At 33.2% G+C, this 25,142-nt stretch overlaps 2 protein-coding genes across 2 annotated transcripts; both read left to right on the top strand.

The window, feature by feature from the left end:
• Nucleotides 1–8,894: 8,894 nt before the first annotated feature.
• Nucleotides 8,895–14,990, top strand: LOC133317149 (RNA-binding protein 1-like). Its single transcript, XM_061518982.1, has 6 exons — nucleotides 8,895–8,981; nucleotides 9,322–9,452; nucleotides 9,533–9,830; nucleotides 10,116–10,177; nucleotides 10,460–10,541; nucleotides 14,356–14,990. Exons 1-6 carry the CDS (start codon nucleotides 8,933–8,935, stop codon nucleotides 14,475–14,477), a joined length of 744 nt encoding a protein of 247 aa, XP_061374966.1. The 5' UTR covers nucleotides 8,895–8,932; the 3' UTR covers nucleotides 14,478–14,990.
• A 2,130-nt stretch (nucleotides 14,991–17,120) lies between these two features.
• Nucleotides 17,121–20,729, top strand: LOC133317116 (U-box domain-containing protein 52-like). The gene is made up of 8 exons (XM_061518941.1): nucleotides 17,121–17,289; nucleotides 17,411–17,517; nucleotides 17,604–17,725; nucleotides 17,983–18,177; nucleotides 18,288–18,555; nucleotides 18,715–18,813; nucleotides 19,178–19,594; nucleotides 19,935–20,729. Exons 1-8 carry the CDS (start codon nucleotides 17,121–17,123, stop codon nucleotides 20,727–20,729), a joined length of 2,172 nt encoding a protein of 723 aa, XP_061374925.1.
• Nucleotides 20,730–25,142: the final 4,413 nt, after the last annotated feature.

The raw sequence follows: 25,142 nt of genomic DNA, 5'->3' as shown, positions 1-25,142 counted from the left end.
CAGAACGACTTTTTTATAGTATAATTATTTTTAAAACCTTTTAGCTAAGTTACTTTTTAAATTTATGAGATAAATATTATAAGTGTTTTTTTATGATTTTTAATCTTTTAATTACAAAAAACTATCTATTTTTCATGAAAAAATTAGTATATATTTCAGTTAGAAAATACTTTTTCTTAGAAAAATAACACCAACGAATAGGTCCTTCAACTCTTCACTTATAAACAGGGGATCATAACATCAACAAGTAAACACACCTTCCATTATACATTTGTATACTACTAATACTACCATCACCTTTAACACTTTTTGCAATGAATTTCATTAATAATTACATAATAACATATCAAATACAAGTACATTAAATAATCTTTCAAAAAATTATTAAATAATAATATTAGTTTTTTATATTAACAATATATCTAAATTATATTAGTGGAAACACTGTTTTACATGAAAGAATAAGAAATTTAAGGATAATTTGGTGTAAGTTAAAAAATGATAGCACATATATGTACTATAATCCGTCTACTTGTAAGATTTATCAAATTACAAAAGAAAGGAAATAAAAAAAAAAAAGGAAGAAAATTTGAATAAGCTATGTATAATATTCCTCCCTTTGCTTTATATGTTTAAAATATTTCATTATGTATTTGATATTAGAGATTTTTCAAACAGTCATAAAGTACGTAATTGAAACATTCACATGAAAGAAAAATTTATCCTTTTTTTTAGATATTCTCAAATTAAATATTTTTTTTGTTTTAGATAAACCGCATATATCACTGCAGGAGGCAATATCACTTCACGAGACAATCATATTCGGGGTAGATCCAAAATTAATATTTTAAACCTCTTTCAAAAATAATATTAAAAAGGATCGACACATATTCTCACCACAATTGCTCAGTTCTTATGTTTCAACTGAATTGTAATCATTTAGTAAAAAAATATTTTTTAATCGGGGTACAAGTCTAAATGTACAGGTGGCCATGTAAAATACCAAATATCCAACATCAACGTTAAACATAACTGCAACGTAAATTGACATGAGAGAATCCACTCTTTCAAACACCACTTTTTATCCATTGTAAATACAGTGGGAACTACCATCTTTTACCTTAGACTGATTGCGACAAGGTTATGATTATCTCCATACCAATGTCTCTAGCTCAATTGACATACTAACCCATCAATTCACCTATCTTGACTGAACACGTAATTACACTTACGGAAATGAATAATTAATAGACTTCGCGAGACATTTCACAAAAAATCACGGTTCCATAATAACTTAGAAATTGAATTTGGTACAAAAGAAATTTTTTTGGTATTCGGAAATCACGATTATTGAGAATACATTAAAAATTGAGTTTATTCGAAATATTACGAAAAAGGTGTTTGGTTCGCCAAAATATTATTGAGAATATTGGATAAAGATTACTGATTCCATATTTGGTTTAGAACGAAATATGACTTGAAATATGAGGTTACGATTTTTACGTTTGTAAGGACATGTTTGATGCATAGTATAGGACAATGCCTGATAGTATAAGGCCTGATTGAATTTTAATACTATCAAACGTTTGGCACGGTATTGTATAAAATAATATATTGTATAAGATAATATCATCTAGTATTTAGTAATGTACTGTATAATACTATATATGATAAAAATAAATATTTTTAATAAAAATATCTTTTAATAAAGAATTTATATAATTCTTCAAAAAATGTCATATGATATTAATTTATAAAAATTTATTGATCAGTGTGTCCAAAATATAAATTAATTTTTATAAAAAAAAAATATTCAATATTTTAAAATTAATATATTGAAAAATAAATTTTTATTTTTTTTAGATTAATATTAAAATAATATATTAATTTTTGATAATTACATTGGTCAATAATGTTAATACATCAATCCCTTATCAGGTCTTATCCCTCACCCTTAGGCCGGATTAAGTTATACATCGTTTTGATGTATTAAGGGATTATGTTGTATAAGCTTATATTATACGGTGGTCACACCAAACAACTGAAAATGTCATAACGTATAGTATCAGCTTATATATCATGCCTTATACGTCACATCAAACAGGCCTTAATTGATAGTTTGGGTCTAGGTTTTGATGTGTGTTGGAGTATTTTTGTCTCAAAAATTGTTGTTGTGCTTTTCTTTTACTTGGAATTCTAAATTATCATATTATTTTTGGTAATCTGAATAGTGACTTTTCTTTTTAAATAAAATTATCAGTAAACCTTGGGAATTCGTAATTGACGTTTACCAAAGAAGATTTACCAGTAATCTTTTTAATACCTTTATACTAAACACACCCCTTCGTGTAATTGAATGAAGACATGAAGACTGATGGAAATATGGTAAGGAAATGGGTTTGCCATGCAAAGGTGAAACTTTCCAATTAAGATTAGGGTTACAGTCTAATTCAATGGCGGATCCAGGAAAAAAATTTATGTGTGCAGAGGGGGCAGCACCCCGAAATATTTTTTTTTTAAATTTTAAATGTATTAATTGTAGGAATTAATTAATCAAAAACCAACCTCTATTGATGTCTATTTCATCTAAAGTTGACCATTTTTGCTTTACAAAAAAACGTGAAAAATCTCATGTGATTCTCCTCTACTTGATGAAGATTAAATTTCAGGAATCATTGATGTCCATTAAATTTGGAGCTAATAAGATTTATGTTTCAAAAAAAAAAAAAAGAGACAAAGCAATGAGATAGGGTTTAAGCTTTAAACTTTTAATTATATGGGTTGGTTGGGTTTGGCTTGGACCTATTTTTACTTTTCTCTTTTCAATCTTCCTAATTTTTTAATTTTTTTACTTGACCTAAATTATCCACCCCTTTAAAAAAAATTCTCAAATTTTTGTGTCTGCCAACAGCAAAACCGGTTCGCCTCTGGTCTGATTCCCAATATTAGGGTTCTTTGCTTTTGTTTTCGATATGGGAAGGATGTCGTAACGGTTCATGCATTATACGGTAAATATCTCTACGAAATTTTAAAGGGATTAATTACAACTTATATTTTGGATGAGCGAGCTTGGATCATATAAAACAAATAAAATAGGCGTTTGGTTCAGGAATTTTTTTTGGAATAGTAGGGAAATGAGATAGATAGAAAAATGATTGGAAAGATAGATAAAGTGAGATAGGTAGAAAAATGTAAAAAAAAGTTGTTTGGTGAGAAAAAACTTTACTGAAAAAATTAGGTAACTTTATGAAATCAACAGTGCATTAAAAGCCAGATAACCGATTTTCCGAAAAATCTCACCTTCAAATTGGGTTTTTAAACAGTACGGATATCTATGTTTCTCATAAATCCAGACAAATTGGATAGATGGATTTTTGGTGAAAAACGTTGAAACAAACATGGTGTTTCTAAAAGCCATACTTGAGAAAGATAGATATCGACTGAAAAGCTCACAACCAAACACCACCTTAGTGGATAAACGCTACCTAGTAATTAACACGGAATCAAAGCAGACTTGTTACAACGAATAATCCATATTCACGTCATCTAGCACATGAGTTTGGCAATGTTTCTGTATCGTTAATCTTCAATCAAATATGCACAGAAAATATTTAAAAAAATAATGGTTTAATGTTAATGCATAATTAATATTAAAAAGATTAGTACAATTTTAAAAAATTTAAGAAAATTATTACAACAAAGTGTTTTTTTTAATAAAAAACCAACACGTTATCAAATAATAATAGAATAAAAAGTTACAAGGACAATTCATCACATTTAAAAAGACTTATAGAAAGAATGGTAAAAAATCAGATAAAAAGGACATGACAAAAACGACCTGGTACGAGAATTTGTGAATTTGAAGTCAAACTGTTTTTTAAAAAGTATGCTTAAATTTTTTTTTTTTAATAAGCTTAAAGTTTGTATTTTAATCCAAAGGGAAATATATACTTCAATTTCTGTGCTTGAGTTTTGTTTTTTAAGATGTGGGCCACTATTTCACGTGTAATCTTTTTCTCTTCTTATAACATGAGAAGTTTAAACCCCTTTTTTAAAAAGCATAATTTAAAGTTGATTTTGTTAATCCAACTTATGTTTCACTGTTTCTCCTTCTTATTCCCCTATTCTCTTTTTTACGATTTTGTAGTTGAAATCATAACCGTCGGTGGAGAATCAACCCAAGAGCTAAGCTCAAAATCATTAGCATAATGTTAGAAATTTTTTATATAAAGGCAATATTAATTAATTTTTTTATTTTTTTAAATTAACTGGATTGATGGACATTTCAATTGAATCTGTTATAATAAGTTTGTTGTGATCATGATGAGTTGAATTTTTTACATCTATTGGTATTGACCTAGTTAGGCAGCACAATGTAGGTATTAGCGTCTAATTAGGCTTTCTATGATGCGTGAACCCATCCCATCAGACACACTGTTGATTAAGGTATCGCTAAATTCCTTCTCTAACTTATTTTATATTAGGATTAAGTCTCATGAGTCGTCATGCTCTCATCGCACTAAGGCTGTCACTTTCGGAATATGTCATAGAGAGGAAGAAATAGGTCTTAGAGAGGAAGATCCTGACATATAGTCTCTCATTTACCCATTTGATTCTATTATCGTTTGGTATTTTATAATCATACTCATGATCCATAACTATTAAATCTTTCATAATAAGTAAGACAGGTGATGGAGTCAGGATCTTTATCCTAGTGGAGTAAGACCTAATTTCCCTGTCGGGTCAAGTTAAAAGTGATAGTATATGTCCACAAATGTCCTAAACTCTCTTTTTTGTTGGTGGGGCTAAGGGTGATAACACGCGAGCCAAAAGACAAAAAAACAAACAATCAGAATCAAGTTACAAAGTTATGAAGTAGCCAACAGAGGCCATGCCTGCCAAAACTAAATTAAAAAGATCAAGGGGAGGGGAATAATAGAATCAGCCTGATGATGATCCCAGGAGAAATTAGCCTGATTCCCTTCCCTATAGACATGCTGAAAATGAACTGTCCAGTCCTTATATATCCATGCTTGTATCTAAGTCACCAGATACGATTCATGAGCAGCATCACAATCCTCGGTGAACACCGCAATTGCATTACTATAATCACTTTCCATTATCACCTTATTCTAGTCATCAATCCAAGCCTTTTCTAACCCTTTTAAGATCCCCTAAAACTCTACAACCAATGTTGAGCAGCAACCTATGTTATATGTGAAGCACCTAACCAATGGCCAGCATGATCGCAAATCAAGCCTCCACACGCAGCAAGGCCAGGGTTGCCTCTAAAGGCTCAATTAGTGTTGATTGTAATCCAATCCACCTCGGCGGGCATCCAGGAGTAGGGCTGCACAAAATAACTGGTTCACTTGCCCCGCCTTTGATCTGACCTTGACCTGATCCATAAATACCCTTTTTTTTTTGAACTGGATTTAATACTGACCCACTTTATTTGGTCAGGTTTTAGACCTGACTCATTTAATAATTAACCCATTGACCCAAAACTTGACCCATACCCATTATGTGAAAAAAATGAAAAAAAAATCACAATTACATTAAAAGAAAAGTTTTAACGTAAAATAATTACGTCAAAATTTTTTACGGAAAATATTTCCACGAAAAATTTTCGCCAAAAATTTTGACAAAAAATATTTTCATCGATATTTGTGACTAAAAACATTTCTGTAAAAAAACTGTGAGGAAATATTTTTTTTGTCAAATTTTTTTACGGAATCTAAATTTCGTCAAAATATTTCACAAAAAAATATATTCATCAAAAATTTCGACGAAACACATTTCCATCGAAATTTTTTGACCGAAAAAAATTTCATCAAAATTCTTTACAGATTTCAAATTTCGGCGAAAGTTTTTGACGAAAATATTTTCGTTAAACTTTTTGACAAAAAAAAATTTCGTCGAAATTTTTAGCGAAACACATTTCTATTGAAAATTTTTGACAAAATATTTTCGTCAAGTTTTTTGATAAAAAATATTTCCATCAAAATTTTCAACGGAACACATTTATGTAAAAGAAATTCGTAAAAATTTTTGACAAAAATATTTCGATAAAAAATTTTGACGGAAAAAATATTCTGTCAAAATTCTTTAGAGAATCTAAATTTCATCGAAAGTTTCGAATGAAACATTTCCCTCAACACAATTTCCATCGAAAATTTCGACCAAACATATTTCCATCAAAAAAATTTGACGGAAAAAAATTTCATCAAAATTCTTTACAAATTTCAAATTTCGGTGCAAGTTTTCGACGGAAAAAATTTCGTTAAAATTTTTGACCAAAAAAAAAATCATCAAATTTTTTAGCGAAACACATTTCTATCGAAAATTTTCAATTAAATATTTTCGTCAAGTTTTTTGATAAAAAATATTTCCGTAAAAATTTTCAACGGAACATATTTCTGTAAAAAAATTTCGTAAAAATTTTTAACAAAAAATTTTTTGATAAAATTTTTTGACGGAAAAAATATTCTGTCAAAATTCTTTAGAGAATCTAAATTTCGTCGAAAATATCAAATGAAACATTTCCCTCGAAACAACTTCTGTCGAAATTTTCGTCAGAACACATCCCAATCGAAATTTTGAACGAAAAATATTCCGTCAAAATTTTTGACATAATTCTTTTTTCGTTTTAAACATTTGATGGAAGAAATCATTTTCGTCAAAACTTTTGACGGAAACTAAATTTCGATAGAAAATTAATTTTTGTAAAATTTTCATTAGAGAAAAAATTTCGACGTTTTTCGACAAAAAGTATTCCGACGAAAAAATAATTTTGTGATGAAATTTTTGTCATTTGCAACGTAGAAATTTCGACGAAATTTTGTGAGGAAACCAAGTCAAAAACGGGTCAGGTCAGATTTGACCCACTTCAGAATCCAAGTTAGACCCACTTCAGAAACCAAGTCATGTCAGATCTGATACAGTTCTGAACTAGTTCAACAAAATCCAAACCAAGTCAGACCTGACTTGGATCAAATTAAAGCGGGTTGAGTCAAAATACCTAACCTATAAAAACCAAGTTGGGTCGAGTCGGACAAAAACCTGACCCGACCTGACCCATGCACAGCATCCAGGAGATCAATACATCATCTCTCCTTCTTATGGTAGTATTTGGTGACCCACGCATGTTGGACTCGATGACTTGAGTTGCAAGTTGCAGAACTGAACGTGCCCTGTAAAAATCATTCTTAGCATTTTTCCTATGAACTTGAACATTCCTCCAGTGGCAGATTTATGAGCAAGCTAAGAAGAAAATCGTAATCCAAGGGGTCTCTTAAATCCTTATATCTACTGCTATTAGGTTCTTTTGAAGCCAGGAGCTTAAATCACCTTGGAAAAAATCTAACGCCTTATGTGCTGGAACTAGATCACTCCATAATCCTCTAGCTTGATCACAATCCCTTAGTGCATGGAGGATGGACTCATCTGCTTGCTGACAAATGGGGCAAGAGGGGCTACTTTAACACGAGTTAGCTCTTTTTATTTGTAGAGGGGAAAAATGACATTTAATTAGTTAATTTATCTATTTCATGATTCTAATTATTATTTTAATAAAAGTTAGATTTTTATATATTCTCGTGATACGGATGCAAAAATAATTTATACAAATATCAAATTAATCTCTATCTTATGAGTCTGAACACATCCATATTTGTTTTAAGGAAATACATCTCTATCTTTTTCCAATGAGTCAAGAACAACTAATACTTCCAACATATGGAATGCAAGCCGCGTCAACTTTTTAAAAAAGAGATAAGATCAATTTTACACGGATCTAAGAATAATAAATCTTACACTAAAATTTAACAATTGATTTTTGTATATCTAATGGTTGAGATTTATTGAGTCTCATTAATTAATTAATTATTAATTCTTAATAAATTACAACTGTTAGATGAACAAAAATCAATGATCAAGATTTGGTATAAGACTTATTATTCTTACAAATATATATTTAAAAAATTAATGCTTTTTAAAAACCTTAACACAAGCTTATTATATAAAATATAAGGGAAAAATATTTGTTATTTTAAATAATACAACTTTGTGTCATTTTAAATGAAATGATTATATTTTGATATTTGTTACTTTCTCTCTCTTCTATAATACTTTCTCTTTTTCACTTCTTATAATTTTGTGGAGGAGAAGAATATAAAAAACAATCAAATATGGACTAAAATACCGTTATTTTAATTAAAACGACACAGAGGGAAATATATTGTAACAATCAATTAGTGTTATTACTAATATTACTATCAATCAATTTCATTGTTAAATCGATTATGTTGATCCAATGATTATATTTATTTCCATATTTGTATGGTTATGATTCTCCATATTCAATACTTTATATTTATTTTTACCTTTGTATGATTATGATTTTTCATATTTAATGTTTTCACATTAAATATAGGGAATTATAAGCATACAAAGGTGGAAATAAATATCACCGTTGGATCAACATAATCGATCTAACGATAAAATTGATTGGTAGTAACATTAGTAGTAATACTAATTGATTGTTACAATATCCTACCCTATTTTTTAAAAGTGAAAAATATTTGTTCTTTTAAATGTGGTCATTTCAGTTAAAACTATTATTTTTATTTAAAATTTAAATTAAAAAACCATCTATTTTTTTTCCTAATGATTTTTATTATATATTTTTTTATCTCATTTAAAATATCATAATTTTATATATTTTTAAAGGTCAAATACCAAACTTCTTTTTGAAATGATAAATATTTTTGTTATAGATGATTTAAAAGATTACAAACGACCCGGGCTGACTGGGTGTTACCCGAAACAATCCGGGTCAGGCAGATCACGTCACGGTTAATGAGAGTGGGAGTGCTTCACTTTTTCGTAGTTTTCTTTCTTTCTCAGGCGGGAGATAGAAGCAGCTGTGTCGATGGCGGAGCCCTACTACCCATACGCTGCTCCGGCTGCCGCTGACGGAGGTACTTTAACAAAACGCCAATTTTCTCTTCCTACTTTTACAAAACTCCAATTTATTCTTAACTACCCTTCCCAACGCAAATATGTCAAACCAGAAAACCAAATTTGCATGTTTTTATAATCAGTTTCATCGGAGGACAAATTTACGGGATTCATTTCATGCTTTGGGTAAATTTCAAGAAATACACTTAATCGAAAAGCTGAAACAAGTTATATAGACATACGTTTGAAACCTAGAGAAGACTAGTACTAGTAGTACTTATATTCATAGGACATTTCTGTTTCTTCTTTTACAAATGATCATTAAACTCATGTTTTGATTGGTTCCTCTGGTTCTGCCAGCAAGTATTGCGAGAACTAGCTTTGCTGGTTATTTTCCATCCGAGGCACCATCGTTGTTTGCTTCTCCTCATCCTCATGTATCAAATTCGACCGAATTGCGGGGCTTTGGATCAGATTACCTGCAGAAAGATGTAAAAACTAATTACTATTGAGTTTAATAATGTAATGCATGTGGGAGGGAGAGATAACTTTTCACTTGGATTATCTGCAGATAAACCTGTTGCGGATGGGGCCATACGGTGTTGGTGATTCTATGGGATCGAGAGTGCATTCTGAACCTGTTATTGTTCCAGCAGTGCCTAGCATTAAGGGTTATTCATCTCTCGAAGATCCTGATCTAAATAAAAAACGAGATACTCCTTCGGGTATTGATCCAGGTGTTCCTGCTATAAATAATGAAACACCAGTCTCTAAAAGCAATTACGATGGTCTTCCAATTTCAGCGGCAGAATCAAACATTTTGTTTGTGGATGGACTTCCAAAGGACTGCACTAGAAGGGAAGTCGGCCGTATCCTTTACTGCATATACGTCTGCTTTTATGCTATTGCATATATTTTTTTTGTTCCTGGAGTATGGATAATCCATAGGAAGAAAGTGTTTTCAAATTAAAATCTTATTGGACTTATTCTATAAGATCCTTTTTAGCTATTCTTTGTTTCAAAGTTAAGCAGAAACTTTGTGTGGACAGTAACTTGCCTTTTAACAGTCTATGAAAATGACAATACAGTGCCTGGAATGACATGAATCATATTTCATTTTGCTGTTTATATGAAGCCTTGACCTATAACTGTAGATCTTTTCCGGCCCTTTATTGGCTATAAGGATATCAGAGTTGTTCACAAGGAGCCTAGACATGTAAGTGTATTAATTGAGAATTCCATGTTGATTATCTTAGCAGATTCCAATAAAAATGTTATTATAGTTTTGTCTGGGAAAAGAAAGAATACTCATGAGATCGTGATTATTTTGCGTTTTAAGCGATAAGCTATTGCATATACACTTTCATGATGTTCCTCTTGTAATATATCAGCTATGATTGTTAATTATATTTAGTGTAGAATGTTAATGTACGTTATTTCTTTTTGCTTGATGTATTATGAATATTTAGTAATTTTCAAATGACCAAGCATGCTGCAGAGTGGAGACAAGGCTATGATTTTGTGTTTTGTGGAGTTTAATGATTCCAAATGTGCTCTCACTGCTATGGAAGCTCTGCAAGGTAATTTATTTATTTAATTTTTTTGTTGTTGTTGCATATAATTGAGTTTGATGTCTACCCGCACAGCCAATATTACTTGGTGTTGACATTATGGGGATTAGACTGAAAATTAGGAAAAGGGAGATGACCTTTGAATAATATGAGATCTGATTATATGATGATGTGTTTCAAAATACAGAGCATTAACACTTATTTATACCACTATTCTAAGTCATATACTAGTGCAATACAACTAGTACAAGCCCAACTCAATAAGCTACTAAATAATAATTTGCGTTGAAGATGTTTTTTCTGATGTTATTGGACAAAGTAACTAAGAGTCTAATGTCTGTGACTCTGAATCCACCAGAAGCATCATGTATGCTTTGTATGTTACTATGTTAATTGGATCTTCATAACTATTTGTTTATGTAATTTATTCTTCGCCAAAAGAACCCCCCCTCCTCTTGTTAAAGAAAGAAAGAAAGAAAACATAGTTGAATTTTATTAGTAAACATATCCATAGTTATCAATCGTGGGCTGGGCCGATCCCAAAAACACTATAGCGGTATAGCTACTACAATGAAGTTCACATTAATGGTATGCTAAATTATACTACAAATTATAAATGCCCAAAAATAAAAAAAAATTAGGGAAGGGATATACTTACAACTATTTTAGCATTATCACTCTTACTACCTGTTTGGTTACCGTTGGATCAATTTGAAATCAACGGTTGAAAAAGAGGAAAAGTTAGTTGCCGTTGATTTCAAATTAATTTAATGATAACCAAAGAGGTAGTAAGAGTGGTATGTCTAAAATGGTGGCAAGTATAATTGCCCCCATAAAATTATCCATAATTAAAGACATTCATTCATAATAAATTCAATTGTCACTCTCATTCCAAACAAGATTCAAGGAACATATAGGAAGCAATAGAAATTCAACAACATCAACATCAACATCAACAACACCTTTATCCCAAATTAATTGGGGTCGGTGGTAGATGAACCCACATGAAAGATACAAAACGGTTGAAAAAAAGTAAAAAAATAAAAAATAAAAAATAAAAAATAAATAAATAAATAAAAATACACAAATAAAATAATAAAATAAAATAAAATGAAATAAAAATATATGTATATATAAATAAATAAAAGTAAAAAAGAAAGGGACAAGAAGAAGTGGGGGAAATGAAGGGGAAAAGGACTAAAAAAGGACCATCTGGAACATAGGAATAACAGCGAGTCTAACCCTCCACCATACTTATAGCTTTTCTCCATTCCTTTCTAAGACATACTGTCCGCCAATCTATATCCCACTCCATTAAATCTTGTTTTACTACTTTCCCCCAAGTAAGCTTCGGCCTACCTCTGCCTCTTTTTGTGTTTAGCTCTTGGTAACAAACTTCTGTTCTTACAGGAGCATCCATGGGTCTTCTCATCACGTGCCCAAACCACCTCAATCTATGTTCTCTCATCTTCTCGGCTACCGGTACTACTCCGACCTTTCGTCGAATATCTTCATTTCTTATCTTATCCATCCTTGTGTACCCACACATCCACCTTAACATCCTCATCTCTGCTACTCCCATCTTATGCTCATGTTGCCTATGTGCTGGCCAGCATTCCGCTCCATATAGCATTGCCGGTCGTACTGCCGTTTTATAGAATTTTCCTTTTAACTTCAGGGGAATTTTGCGGTCACACAAAAATGCAGATGCACTACGCCATTTCATCCACCCTGCTCTGATTCTGTGATTTACATCCTCATCAATCTCTCCACCATTTTGTAAAATGGAGCCCAAGTATTTAAAAGCATTTTTTTGGGGTACCTCTTGACCATTTAGATGCACAGGTTCTTGGTCCTCATCTTGTACCAGAGAAAACTCACACTTCAGATACTCAGTCTTGCTTCGACTTAATGTGAATCCTCTGGATTCCAATGTGCTTCTCCACAATTCAAGTTTTCTATTAACACCCTCCTTGCTCTCATCAATAAGCACAATATCGTCTGCAAAAAGCATACACCATGGCACTTCCTCTTGAATATCTTTTGTTAGTTCATCCATAACTAAGGGAAATAGGTAAGGACTTAGAGCCGACCCTTGGTGTACACCTACCGTGATAGGAAAATAACTTGATGATCCGTTACAAGCTTTTACACATGTAGTAGCCCCATCATACATATCCTTGATTGCCTTTACATACTTTAATGGAACCTTTTTCTTCTCCAGGACCCACCATAAAACTTTCCTTGGAACCCTATCGTATGCTTTCTCAAGGTCTATGAACACCATATGCAAGTCCTTCTTCTTTTCTCGGTATCTTTCCATTAGTTGTCGCATCAAGAAAATGGCTTCCATGGTACATCTTCCTGGCATAAATCCAAATTGATTTACAGAAACCTTGGTATCTCTCCTCAAGCGATGTTCAATAACCCTCTCCCACAGCTTCATAGTATGACTCATTAGCTTAATGCCTCTATAGTTTGAACAATTCTGTATATCTCCCTTGTTTTTGTAGATAGGCACAATCATACTTTTCCTCCATACATCAGGCATCTTATTCGTCTGGAGAATCTTATTAAAAAGATTGGTCAACCATTTTATTGCCACATCCCCCAGGCCTCTCCACACTTCACTAGGGACACCATCAGGCCCCAAGGCTTTATTAGTCTTCATCCTCTTTAAAGCCTCCTTAACTTCATGTGTATTAATTCTGCGTACAAATCTTCTATTCATATCATCATACGCGTCCTCTAAGTCCACCTCGCTTGTATTTCCATCCCCATTAAACAGCTTGTTGAAGTATTTCAACCATCTTTCATTTACATCTTCATCTTTCATTTCAACCATCTTCATCTTCAGCCTCCTTAACTCTGCCCATGTGTGCTTGCATGCATGGCCTGTCCCAAGCCAGGATAAAGGAGGAGGGTTGGCGTCAGGTGTTGCGAACCGGCCGTAAAAAACAGCTATATTTTTATGTGAAGCAATAGAAATTCATTGAAAGGAAAATTAACAACATTCAAGGAACACAAAGGAAGGCTCTAAATACTGTCAAATACAAATTTCCATTGTCAGTTTCAATTGAGCTTGAAATACTGGGGCCTAACAGCAAGAAGTTCTGGGAAGATACTTGCTGGAAATATGAAAAATACGTTTATTTGACAGCTTGTGATAAATTGAAGGCAGACAATGACTCCAGCATTATCTTCGCGTGAGGTATGGGTCAAGTGAAAAGAGAGGAACTCACCTTACAGGCTAGTTGTGTGTTATTACCAACATTGACCAATGGGTCACCGGAAGACAGAGGAGATAATTCACTGATGTTGATGAGTCGCTGAAAATTGAGTCAATGAGAGGAGTGAGTAGGCTTGTCGGTAAACTGCCGGAATGAGTTGCAAGAATGGAGACCGAAACTGAGATCGAGAGAGAGATACCTGATAGGGCTTGCAACTTAAAAAGGGTAAATTGTAAATGTCAATTATATCCCCTTAAAAAATCAATGTTGCCCTTCCTTCAACCATAGTGCCGCCCATTATTGTCGTGATCCGCTACCAGCGATTGCAGTCGCTACTGCAAACAATCGTGTCGGGTAGTGGAAATTGATGCTGGGTGCCGCTACCCATACCATTGATAACCTAAAATATATCATATTGCTTTGTATTTATATATAAATAGGGATGTACGTTATTTGTGTACGAAGGTCTACTAAATATAAACTGAGGCTTTGCTTGTAATCTTGTCAACTTGAATTTTAAATTAGAAGATGCTTAATCATGTTATAAATGTGTGGAAAATACATTATTTACTCAAGTGTAAAATTTAATGCAGGCTACAAGTTTGATGATAAAAAGCCTGACTCGCCGACCTTAAAAGTTCAGTTTGCACACTTTCCTTTCCGTTTGCCACCTGATCATGGTCAGCAGCTTATTAGTATGACAAACTCACACTGATTGGAAATGCTTTTCTGGGGTGAGAATGTGTGTGATGCCGCTCAGATAAATTCTATTTGATGGAGAACTTTGCTTTTAGATTCAAAATTTAAGCTGTGGCCTGGCTGTTGAATATTGATTATATGGATGCAAGAATCATTTTCTGGCCACAAGCGAAAATTTCAAACTACAATGTTGGTTAGAATTTTCATGGTTACTTTTCGGCCCCTATCAGTAAAGCCTTTTCTCGATCACGGGGTAAAGATATTGCTTTGTACATTTGAGTTTTGAACCTTCGTAGATCCCACAACGGTGGGAGTTTCATGTATTGGTAGTCAGGAGTTGTTTCAATGAGTTCTGGCATCACTTTGTGCATTATATCATAGATCATGATATGCTATATACATTACTTTAGTATACTGTCTCCCCCATCGGAGGGGGATCCAGGTTCCCGGTGGTTATTTGAATTTTTTTCAAAAGCTGATTAAACGGCTTCCCGCCACTTACATGTGCCTTTGTATGCCGATGATTTATACAGTGCAAGATTCTAAATCACCATGGTTGTTACCTCATGAGAATGGTGATCGGGTATTGTTCTTGTACGTTAGTAGTTCGTTGCAAGTATGCACTTTTTTATGGCTCTCAGGGCTGTAGCTATTTGCCCCTAGTCATGCGAACTGGTGACCTCCAATTTTCACTATGGATCTTTATTCTACCATTTCTGCTGTGCCGCCATTCGTACAATTTTAAAAAGGCAACGGATTACAAATTAAAATCGATACAAAAAAGAAAATTGAAATTACTTGGCCCAATTTCTGGCATTCGGATCACATTATATGCTTAAACGGCAAAGCTGCTTTGGGGTGAAACTAGAGATTGAACGAGAGCTCATTTCTGTTCCACCATCCAACCATTTAATGAAACAATATATTGTAGTTTATATGGTCAGAAGTCAGGACTCGCACTGTGACGTATGAATTAAGATGACAATAACGTGAACTTATTTTTCTCATTTTCTGTAATCTGAGAGGTAACGTGAACTCAGCACTCTGATCAGTGTTATTAAACCCGGATCGACTCGGTCGGGTTGACCCGAAAATCAGTAAATTGGTCATACAATCAGTAAACCGGTCATATAACCGGTCCGGTTGAAGCAACGGACCGGCTATGTATCAGAACCGATGTGACCCGGTTCGACTCGGCCGGTTTTCATGAAAACCGGTGACCCGGTCGGTTAACCGGTGACCCGGTCCGGTCACAAAAAAAATAAATCATAATGGACATAATTGAATATTTTTTTGCTTATTAACTTACATAAGTTATGTATTTACAATACTAATATTATCTCAATTATGCACTATGCAAAAATATTTGATTTGATTTATAGTTAGGGATGTCATTTTCTGAACCTAAAGCCCCGTATCACGATCATTATATTTTTGTTTGATCTTTTATTGGATAATAATGTGTGATTTATTATTTTTTATATTAAAATATTTGAAATTTTAATCATTTTTTTAGATATTTGAATATGTTTATAATTTTTTAATATAAATTATAAAATTATATATAATTACCGGGTCATGCGATTGAACCAATGACCCACTGGTTGAACCAGTGACCCAATACCTCGACCGGATCAATGACTGAGCTGGTTTTAATAACATTGACTGTGACACTCGTTCTGATATATATTCCAAATATGAGGTCACGTGAACATTTTCTCTTCACGGGTTGTGGTGTCTCACTTTTATTTTTTATTTTTTGGGCTTCAACTATTTTATACATAATAATATTTTTTGTGATGTTTTTAACTAATGAAAAAGATCTATATATCATGTTTGATTTATATCGCAAATCTTATGACATTGTGAATTACAAGTAATGACACTAGGATTACTACTAATTTTAAATTATAATTTCTTTTTTTTTATGTTTTGTAACCTGGAGGTATTCTTACTCAGCTTCCTTCGACCACCTTACTCTCGAAGATGTATTGGATTACTGTCATTGGAAAAAGAGTAGGACTAATTCTCCTCTTTATTCTCGACCCTAAAACTACTCCTCGTTAAAGAAGAGGATTCTCCTCCGAGGGAGAGTTGGTTTCTTTCTTATCCCTAAAGAATTTCAAAAAATTGTTTTAGGTAAAGTTTAAATCCTTGACCAAAACAATTCCTTAGTCACTCACTTGTTAGGTGAGCTACCCTAGGGGGTTATTTTAAATTTTCTCATTTTACATAAAATTTTTTCTCATGCTATACAGTCATAATATATGAGTGGATTCCATCTTGATTTTTTTGTCTTAGCACCTTTTTGTGGACCCCACTCATATATTATGTGTGTAGCATGAGAAAATTTTATGATGAGAAAATTAATTTCCTATTTTAAAATGTAATTAACTAGCTAATAACAGGAAAATATAAAATTTCAGGCATGGAAGTACAAACATGTCATGCGTTATTTTGGGCTGGTCAAAATGGCATGCCTATATTAAACAAAACGAGTGATGGAGGAAGACAAAGGGTTCCTAGTTGTGTCCGTTTTTGTCGTTAATTTGGTCGGGGTTCCGATTCCATCTTCTGCTCCTTACTTTACGTGTTTCTGCAAGGAAAAGCCACCGGGCAGTGGCGGAACCGGTGGCGGCAGAACAAAGTTCATTGAATGATGTCTGTCCAGCAGCCGCCGCAAGATATCACAATGGTGGCTGTTGACAAAGACAAGAACAGTCGTCATGCCTTCCGATGGGCACTTAATCATCTTTACAACCCAGTCATCATCGCAGTCCATGTCAAGCACAAAAACATTCCTAATCGTAGGTACCCTTTTATCTTTCATCGCCCAATTATGCATGCATCGTATTTTGTCGTCATCATTATGGTAAACATTAATGCATTTCCTTATTAATTTGATGTAGTTTAGTTCGTCATTTCTTTTTCTTATTTATGATTACATACACATATATAATATAACATATGCAGAGGGCACGAATGTTTTCCCACCTGACGAAGAGGATGTAGCCAATATTTTCAATACCTTACGTGGAATGTGTGATCGTAAATCTGTATGTAATTGAGATTTTCATTGAAATCCATACCTTTCACGCTTCAATTATGTATTTGATCAACATTCGTACTTGAAACTTTTCAGGTCAAGATGAAAGAAGCTGTAATCGATGATAGTGATGTTGTTAGAGGACTTTTAGAATTTGCAAACAGGAATGTCATACATAGTATTGTTATCGGTGCATCGACCGTGAACCCTTTGCAAAGGTCTGTTTCTATCCCAGAGTTTCTTCTCCATATGTGTATGCATATATACTATGACTATGGGTTTCATTTTCTCATGTTGTGACTCAACTAGTGATGGACCCCATATTTATTAAAAAGAAAAAAAGAAAAGAAAAGTTTTGCAAGCAAATCGAAAAATCACAACATGAGAATTGAATTCTTATGCAACATACATGAGAAAATGTTTTTCCAAATACTATATTTATCTAATGAATTGATGTTCCACAATGCTGTGGCAGTCTGAAAAAGTCTAAAGGCTATAGTGATATACCAACAGCCATCATCAAATCAGTCCCGGATTATTGCTATGTATACATAATTTCCAAATTGAAGATTGTATCAGCTCGACCAGCAATAATACGACCAATGGCAAAAACATTTATCCCACCAAACTTGCAGGCATTTCCACCCAGTGAATCAGAAAATGTAGTAAGGTGCCAAAGAATGAAACTTATTAGCAACTTTTGAAATGGCCATGTCTTTTGTTGAGATCAGTAAAAAGTACTTCAACTCTTTTTTTTTGTTTTGGTTTGGCTGCAAATAGGGCACAAGAGCTTAGAAGTGGGGGCGTCAACGAAGGACCAGAAGCAAAGGCCTTTGAGAAGAGCAATGATGCAGTTAGAACACAGGTACGCGAGAGGCAAAGGAGTGCAGGAAGTAATCTGTCCATCGAGAAAATTGATCTATCTGGTCGGCGGCATCGGTCAATGGATGACAGAGTCATTTCAGAACTTGTGTCAATGGATGTAACTAAAGAAGATCTAGATGCCCTTGGGACATCGTCAGCTTCCCAATCCTCAGGAAGAGCAAAAGTAAGAAAGGCTTCCTATGTCTATGATCAACTCTTACAGTGGATATTGTGAATTGCATTGTCTTTGTCGTAGAACAAGAACTGCTCTTTGATGACCAAATGAAGGGTGCAATTAATAAATTAAGAATCTGACAGTCGAGTGTTTACCTCATTACAGAAGGAACTTGAAGCTGAGATGAAAAAATTGAGGCTTGAACTGAAGCAAACTATGAAAATGTACAGCTCAGCTTGCAAACAAGCAATATCAGCCAAAACACAGGTGATTTTATTGGGCAATAGGAAAACATAACGGGGAAATAGACCCTCTAAAGTTCAAGTTTTGGCTATCGACCTCCTAAAAAAGCATCTCAATAGCTAATTAGTGTTAAGCACATTGACTAGTTTTTAAAAAATTTAGTTTCTAAATATGAATACTTCAGTAAGCAAGTAATGAAAGATTTTGGTAATTTAAAAGCTTTTTTAAGTTAAGATTGATTTTGTCAAGAACTAACTCTTAGGTGAATATGAATTGATTACTGAAAATAGCCAAATGTTCCTATTGACTTTTTTTTTTAAAAGAAAATCAATTAAAAGTGCCAAATGGATATTATGAAATGACTCTAGAATGTGTGATTGATTAACAGGCTGAACAGATTCGTCAATGGAAACTGGAAGGGGAACGTAAGGTTGAAGAAGTTTGGTTATCTCACGAGGCAGCTCTTGCAATGGCAGAAAAGGAGAAGGCTAGAGCCAAAGCTGCATTGGATGCAGCTGAGGAAGCCAAGAAGATGGCTGAACAGGAAGCCCAGAGAAGAAAGGATGTAGAGATGAAGGCCAGGAAAGAGACAGAAGAGAGGGATCAGGCATTTCAAAATGACAATCAATACAGAAAATACACCATAGAGGAGATTGAAGCAGCTACTCAAAAGTTCTCTCCATCAAAGAAAGTAGGTGAAGGTGGATATGGACCCGTGTACAAAGCCCAACTTGACCACACCCCAGTTGCAATCAAAATTTTAAATCCTAATGCTACTCAGGGCTGGAAGCAATTCCATCAAGAGGTAATGATAACATGCACTGTTTTTATATGCAGTTTTGAATTTTAATTGTTTTTGCGAGAAAACCTCGCATAAAAATGCTGTTAAATCTACCATACTATTAGAAGCTAGTAAGTACGTTTGCATGTTCAAACGAGTATTATTTCATTCAGAATATGAAGTGGCTTTATATGCAAATTTTCAAATATCTTCTGGCAGAAGAATAACGTGTAGTTCTTGACTTTTTAAACTTTTGATTGTCTTTCCTCACTTTGCTATCAACTTATCATGCTATGTTATCATTATTCCAAGAATATGTTTTGTGCAAATATAACAATATACTTGTTCCTTCTTACATGCATAGATTGAGGTTCTAAGCTGCATTAGACATCCGAATATGGTCCTCCTCCTTGGTGCCTGTCCTGAGCACGGGTGCTTGGTGTATGAATACATGGATAATGGCAGCTTAGAAGATAGACTATTTCGGAAAGGTAACAGCCCTCCGATTTCATGGAGGAAACGGTTCCAAATAGCTGCTGAGATTGCAATTGCACTCCTTTTCCTTCACCAAACAAAGCCAGAGCCCATTGTGCACCGTGACCTTAAACCAGCTAACATTCTTTTGAACAGGAATTACGTGACTAAAATAAGTGATGTTGGTCTGGCACGATTAGTCCCTCCTTCTGTAGCTGATACTGTCACACAATATTACATGACTTCAGCTGCTGGAACCTTTTGCTATATTGATCCTGAGTATCAACAAACAGGAATTTTAACAACAAAATCAGATATTTATTCATTGGGGATAATGCTACTGCAGATAATCACTGCCAAGCCTCCCATGGGGCTTGCACACCATGTCAGGAGGGCAATTAAAAAGGATAAGTTTCCAGAGATTCTTGACCCTGTGGTAACTGATTGGCCAGTTGAAGAGGCTCTATCATTTGCCAAATTAGCATTGAGCTGTGCAGAGCTCAGCAAGAAGGACAGGCCAAGTCTTGCAACAGTTGTATTGCCAGAGCTTAACCGCTTAAGTGACCTTGGATGTAATTTACGCAATAATCAAGTCATTAGCAGTGATGATCAGAGCAAGAGCCAAGCCACACTTCCTCCCACACCTACACTAAGTCAACTGTCAAAGACGCTCACTAGGAGCTAGGTTCGGATATTACTTACGTACTCAACATGTAGAAAACAATCAAAATATAATTGATGCAATTCAAATTAGTAAAACATTTTCTACCTGTAGGAGCCAATCTCAAAGTTAGTTTCTAGAATATTTTGCAGTTGTAAATGGTAGTTTCATTTTTTTAACAATTTGTATTTGATATGATTTTGTCCAACTAGGAGGAGATATATAAGGATGGTGCTGGGGAAAAGGAATATTGCAGGAGTTAAAGATTGTAGATGACAGACTCAGAGCACCAAGATTCAGAAAACAAATCCAAGACATAAAAAGGACTCAAATTTTAAATTGCACGACTTGACAGATGAAGCAGGTTCATTGTGTAAATTCATTTCCTTTGACAAACAATGATACGCGGTAAGTTTTTTCATGTGGTGTTGTCATAGGGCCTTACCTTCTTTCACACTCAACTTTATAAGAATTTGCTGGAACTTAAAGTGAAAAGGAAGCTCCGAATTCCCGCTTGCAAAGCAAAGTATAATCAGATCAGCATAAAGCGTAACACTATATGAGCAGTATTGATACACATAAAGATGGATTATATTTCGAGGTTGGTATAAAAAAAGAGTGAGATTGCTAAAGAAGCGTTGCTTCGGATTCCCTTACAGTGAAAATTAAAAGTTGCAAATTTACACTGTCTAAAGTCCAAACTCCAATAAGATGATAAAGTAGTAATGGCTGGTGTTTTTCTCTGTCATTTTCCTGTGGTTATAACTCACGGGTCCCCTAATTCTCTCATTATATTCATGAACTCCAAATGTAAGAAGAAGGTTCAATAGGAGACAAATGGGAAAATATGAAGTCAAAGTTGGTTAAAATATTTTAAGAAACATGTTTCTTCATGGGGGAAGATTCAAAAATTTGGGGAGCTAGACTTTGTGATTATATTATGCATGATCATGTCATGGTATACTATTATTTAATTATATATTGACACCTTATTTAATAAGTTTCATTATATTAATAATTAAATGAAATCTCAATTTTACTAAATAATATAACAATATATATTAGATGCAAGGAATCCCCTGTTTATTTCTTTTGTTAATTCTACAAGTCACCTGGTACAAAGTTGCAGTAGTTTCTGAATCACAATATTCACAAGGCTATGAACACACCTTCTGGGTTTCTCCGAGCTCCTCCTGCTTTAGTTCAAATGGGTCACAGCAAGAGCTTGAGATTCATAAAAATAGACCTGTTTTCTTGTATCTTAAAAATTGGGTTCATGGTGCTAGCTTTGTTTGCAATAGTGACTTCCGGGGACAAAGTGGAAGCACCTTCAAGTAGTATTTTCTGCATCAGCGACTGTGTAACATGTCCAGTAATATGTTCACCCCCTCCTCCACTTCAAACAACATCATATCCTCCACCTTCACCTTCACCTTCACTACCACATTCCCCATCTTATTTGATCTTCTCACCGCCTCCTCCTCCGAAGTCACAATCACCACCAGCATCACCACCACCACCATATTCTTCAGTGGCTACTCCTCCACCACCTTTGAAGTCCTATAACCCGCCCCCTTCTGGTTTAGCACAGCCACAGCCTACAGTAATCTCAGGGCCGCATGACTATTCCTATCCCTATTACTACTTTTACGCTTCAGGCGCTTCTTCTCTTTCTATTCATGCACCTTTCTTCGTCTTGTTATTGTTGGTAACGAGTAGTTTTATAAGGTAAGGTTACAGAAAAGCTGAGATATTGTGTTTGAGTAAATGCATGCAGGGCCTCAGATATGTAATTAGCATAGGATATGACGAAATCCTTAGTCACTCTGTTTGCAAATTAAGGTTTATTACTGATCGCTGGTTATTTTTCTTCTGTCTTTTTTCTTTGCTCTAATAATGTAAAGAAATAATCACATGGAAATATGTTACTTTTGTTTGTTTTCCAATGTATCTGTCTTATCTTTTAATGCACGAATCAAATATACTGTGATTTCCTTTCGCTAAAGGTTCTGTCACTGCCTCCCTTTTATCTTCTGTTTCTCGTTTTTCCAGTCTAGTGTGTCTGTCTTCTTCTGAATTGAAGATTCAATTAGCAGGGGGGAAAAGAAAAAGAAAAAGCAGAACATAGGAAGAGGATCACGTAATGCCGTGATGCAAAGGCAAATTCTGCATTTTACTTTTGTGGGGGGGGGGGGGTTCAAGTGCTTATTACAAAAGATAAATTTTTCTTCAAATTATAATTTAAAATTTGTAAACGAGAAAGGTTTTGCAATTTAAATAAACCATTTGGCACATATATATATATATGAGCACGAGGAGAGTTATATTGATAAATTTATTTTTTACAAGCTTATAAATTATATTGTGTCTTTACTGATAAGACTTTATTTAAGGAAAAAAATTATGGGACACCAGGATCATCGTGATCCTTCAATTGAAATTTTAACATTTGGCTTAAATTTTTTTTCTCTCTCCTCTCTCATCAGCTTTTTCTCTCTTTCTCACTCCTCCATCCCACTGAATATTACGTGCTTTAGGAGCACTAAATATGCTCTCTTCTTTAAGAATATCTTACCGATAAGATATAATATAATTTATAAGAGATTATAAATAAAAGAAAATTTATAAATATAACCTGGGCACATACGAAACGTTATGGATCAATCTTTTGTTATGCAAGATTACAAGTTGTAATGCTAGTCATCAGATAAGACCTATGTAGCACCGATACCGACACGAAAAACGTGACACGACACGTCACTCCGATACGTTAATTCTAAAAAAATGTTAGATTTCGACACGTTAGGACACGTTTTGATATTAAATAATATTTTTAATTTATGTAACGGATATTATATTTAATATTCAATAATTTAACAAAAAAAATGAAACCATACTTATAATATTTATCAACTTTGTAAAGAAACATAAGATATCCCAAATATTTATATTAAACTCAATAAAATGATAATTGTAATCCAATGAATCTAATAGTTGGAACTAAAAACTCAACGCAATGCAACTTTTAAATCTTTTTGAATTTTTATAACGCGTGTTGGAGTGTCGGGGAGTGTCAGACACGACACGTCAAGATTTTTGAAGAGTCGATGCTTCATAGGATAATACTTTCCATTAACATTGCCCTATGAGGTAATCATTGTGATTATTGAGAGTTAGTTTTCTTTTTCCTGAAATTCCAAAATCTTTTATAATAAACTAATATCTTTCTGCATTCATAAGTATGATTTTTTTTAAAAAACAAATTTTTATAATATACTAATATATATTTATTTAATTAAAAAGTTTTTTTTTTTTTTGGTGAAATTAAAAAGCATTTTTAGCACAAAGACACAACGTCTTTAGTTGTTCAAATTTATAGTTTGATTATTTAAAGAGTTTTATTAACATGGACTTTTTAAATATATGTTGAAATTTTAAAATAAATAATTAAATAAAAAATAAAGTATTGTTTTAAATAACAGATAGTTTAAAACAGATAAAATAATTAAAACAATTTAATAAAAGATAATAAATATTTTTAACACATATTTTAATGAAACTTTAAAAAAGCCACTTTTTAAATCAAGAAATATTGGCAAGTGAAAGCACTAAGCCAGCTCTCGAGTTTTATAGTGTAATAATAACTAACTCTAAAACCAATATGTAAAAAATTCAATTCAATTTATAACGAAATTCATCTCAATAGGTGATTGATTAATTTATACTTAATCAATCGTTTCGTTTTGCATGAAAATAACTCTTGAATTTAAATATTTATATCGCCATTTCAGTCTTTCATTAAATTACAAAGAATAACGGTAGAAAAATAAAGAATGAAAAAGTTTGATTTGGCCGGGGCAATACAAGATTTCGATGGGATCCATCTTCTTCCAAAAAGGGGCACCGGAGGCTCCTCTCCTTCACTCTCACATTTCTCTTTGCATATGCAAATTCAATGCTTTAATTTCCATTTCTAATTTTAGTTTTCTCAATGTTGCAAGCACCTAAGTATATTTTGCTTCCTCTCTAGGAAAAATTTTAAATTTGCATTTATTTTCGGCTTTTCTTATCGGAGAAAGAGTTGATTAAAAAAAGAAAAAGGGTTTGATTTGGGTTAAATGAAGACGAGGGCAATTGAGTTGTGGGATGGTAGATGAGTGAAATTTTCAATCTTTTTTCTTAATCATTTTAAATTAAAATAAGTGAAAAATATTTGTCATTTTAGATAAAACAACATTGAGAATTTTTTCATTCTCTCTCTACTATTTTCTCTTTCTTCTTAATTTTATGGAGGAAAGAGAATATAAAAAATTATTAATTATGCATCAAAACGACACCGTTTCATATGAAATTATACAAAATTGTGTTATTTAAAATGTCAAATATTTTTCTTTAAAATAATTATATAATCTTCAAATTTTGTTTAACTTTATTGTT

The sequence above is a fragment of the Gastrolobium bilobum genome, unplaced genomic scaffold (assembly GCF_033153095.1).
Source record: "Gastrolobium bilobum isolate Gb01-03AN ecotype WA unplaced genomic scaffold, APGP_CSIRO_Gbil_v1 utg5255, whole genome shotgun sequence".
NCBI classification, from domain to species: Eukaryota; Viridiplantae; Streptophyta; class Magnoliopsida; order Fabales; family Fabaceae; genus Gastrolobium; species Gastrolobium bilobum.
Note: the sequence above shows the minus strand (reverse complement) of the source record. Positions and strands in the feature narration are given on the sequence as shown.

What these genes read in the sequence shown, in the direction of transcription:
- LOC133317116 (XM_061518941.1), top strand. Translation starts at nt 17,121, where the DNA reads ATGTCTGTCCAGCAGCCGCCGCAAGATATCACAATGGTGGCTGTTGAC. An exon ending in TAGGTACCCTTTTATCTTTC is followed by an intron (nt 17,290 to 17,410) that starts ATCGCCCAATTA and finishes ATGATTACATAC; the next exon opens with ACATATATAATATAACATAT. An exon ending in CAATATCAGCCAAAACACAG is followed by an intron (nt 18,814 to 19,177) that starts GTGATTTTATTG and finishes ATTGATTAACAG; the next exon opens with GCTGAACAGATTCGTCAATG.
- LOC133317149 (XM_061518982.1), top strand. Translation starts at nt 8,933, where the DNA reads ATGGCGGAGCCCTACTACCCATACGCTGCTCCGGCTGCCGCTGACGGA. An exon ending in CACTAGAAGGGAAGTCGGCC is followed by an intron (nt 9,831 to 10,115) that starts GTATCCTTTACT and finishes CTATAACTGTAG; the next exon opens with ATCTTTTCCGGCCCTTTATT. An exon ending in TGCTATGGAAGCTCTGCAAG is followed by an intron (nt 10,542 to 14,355) that starts GTAATTTATTTA and finishes AATTTAATGCAG; the next exon opens with GCTACAAGTTTGATGATAAA.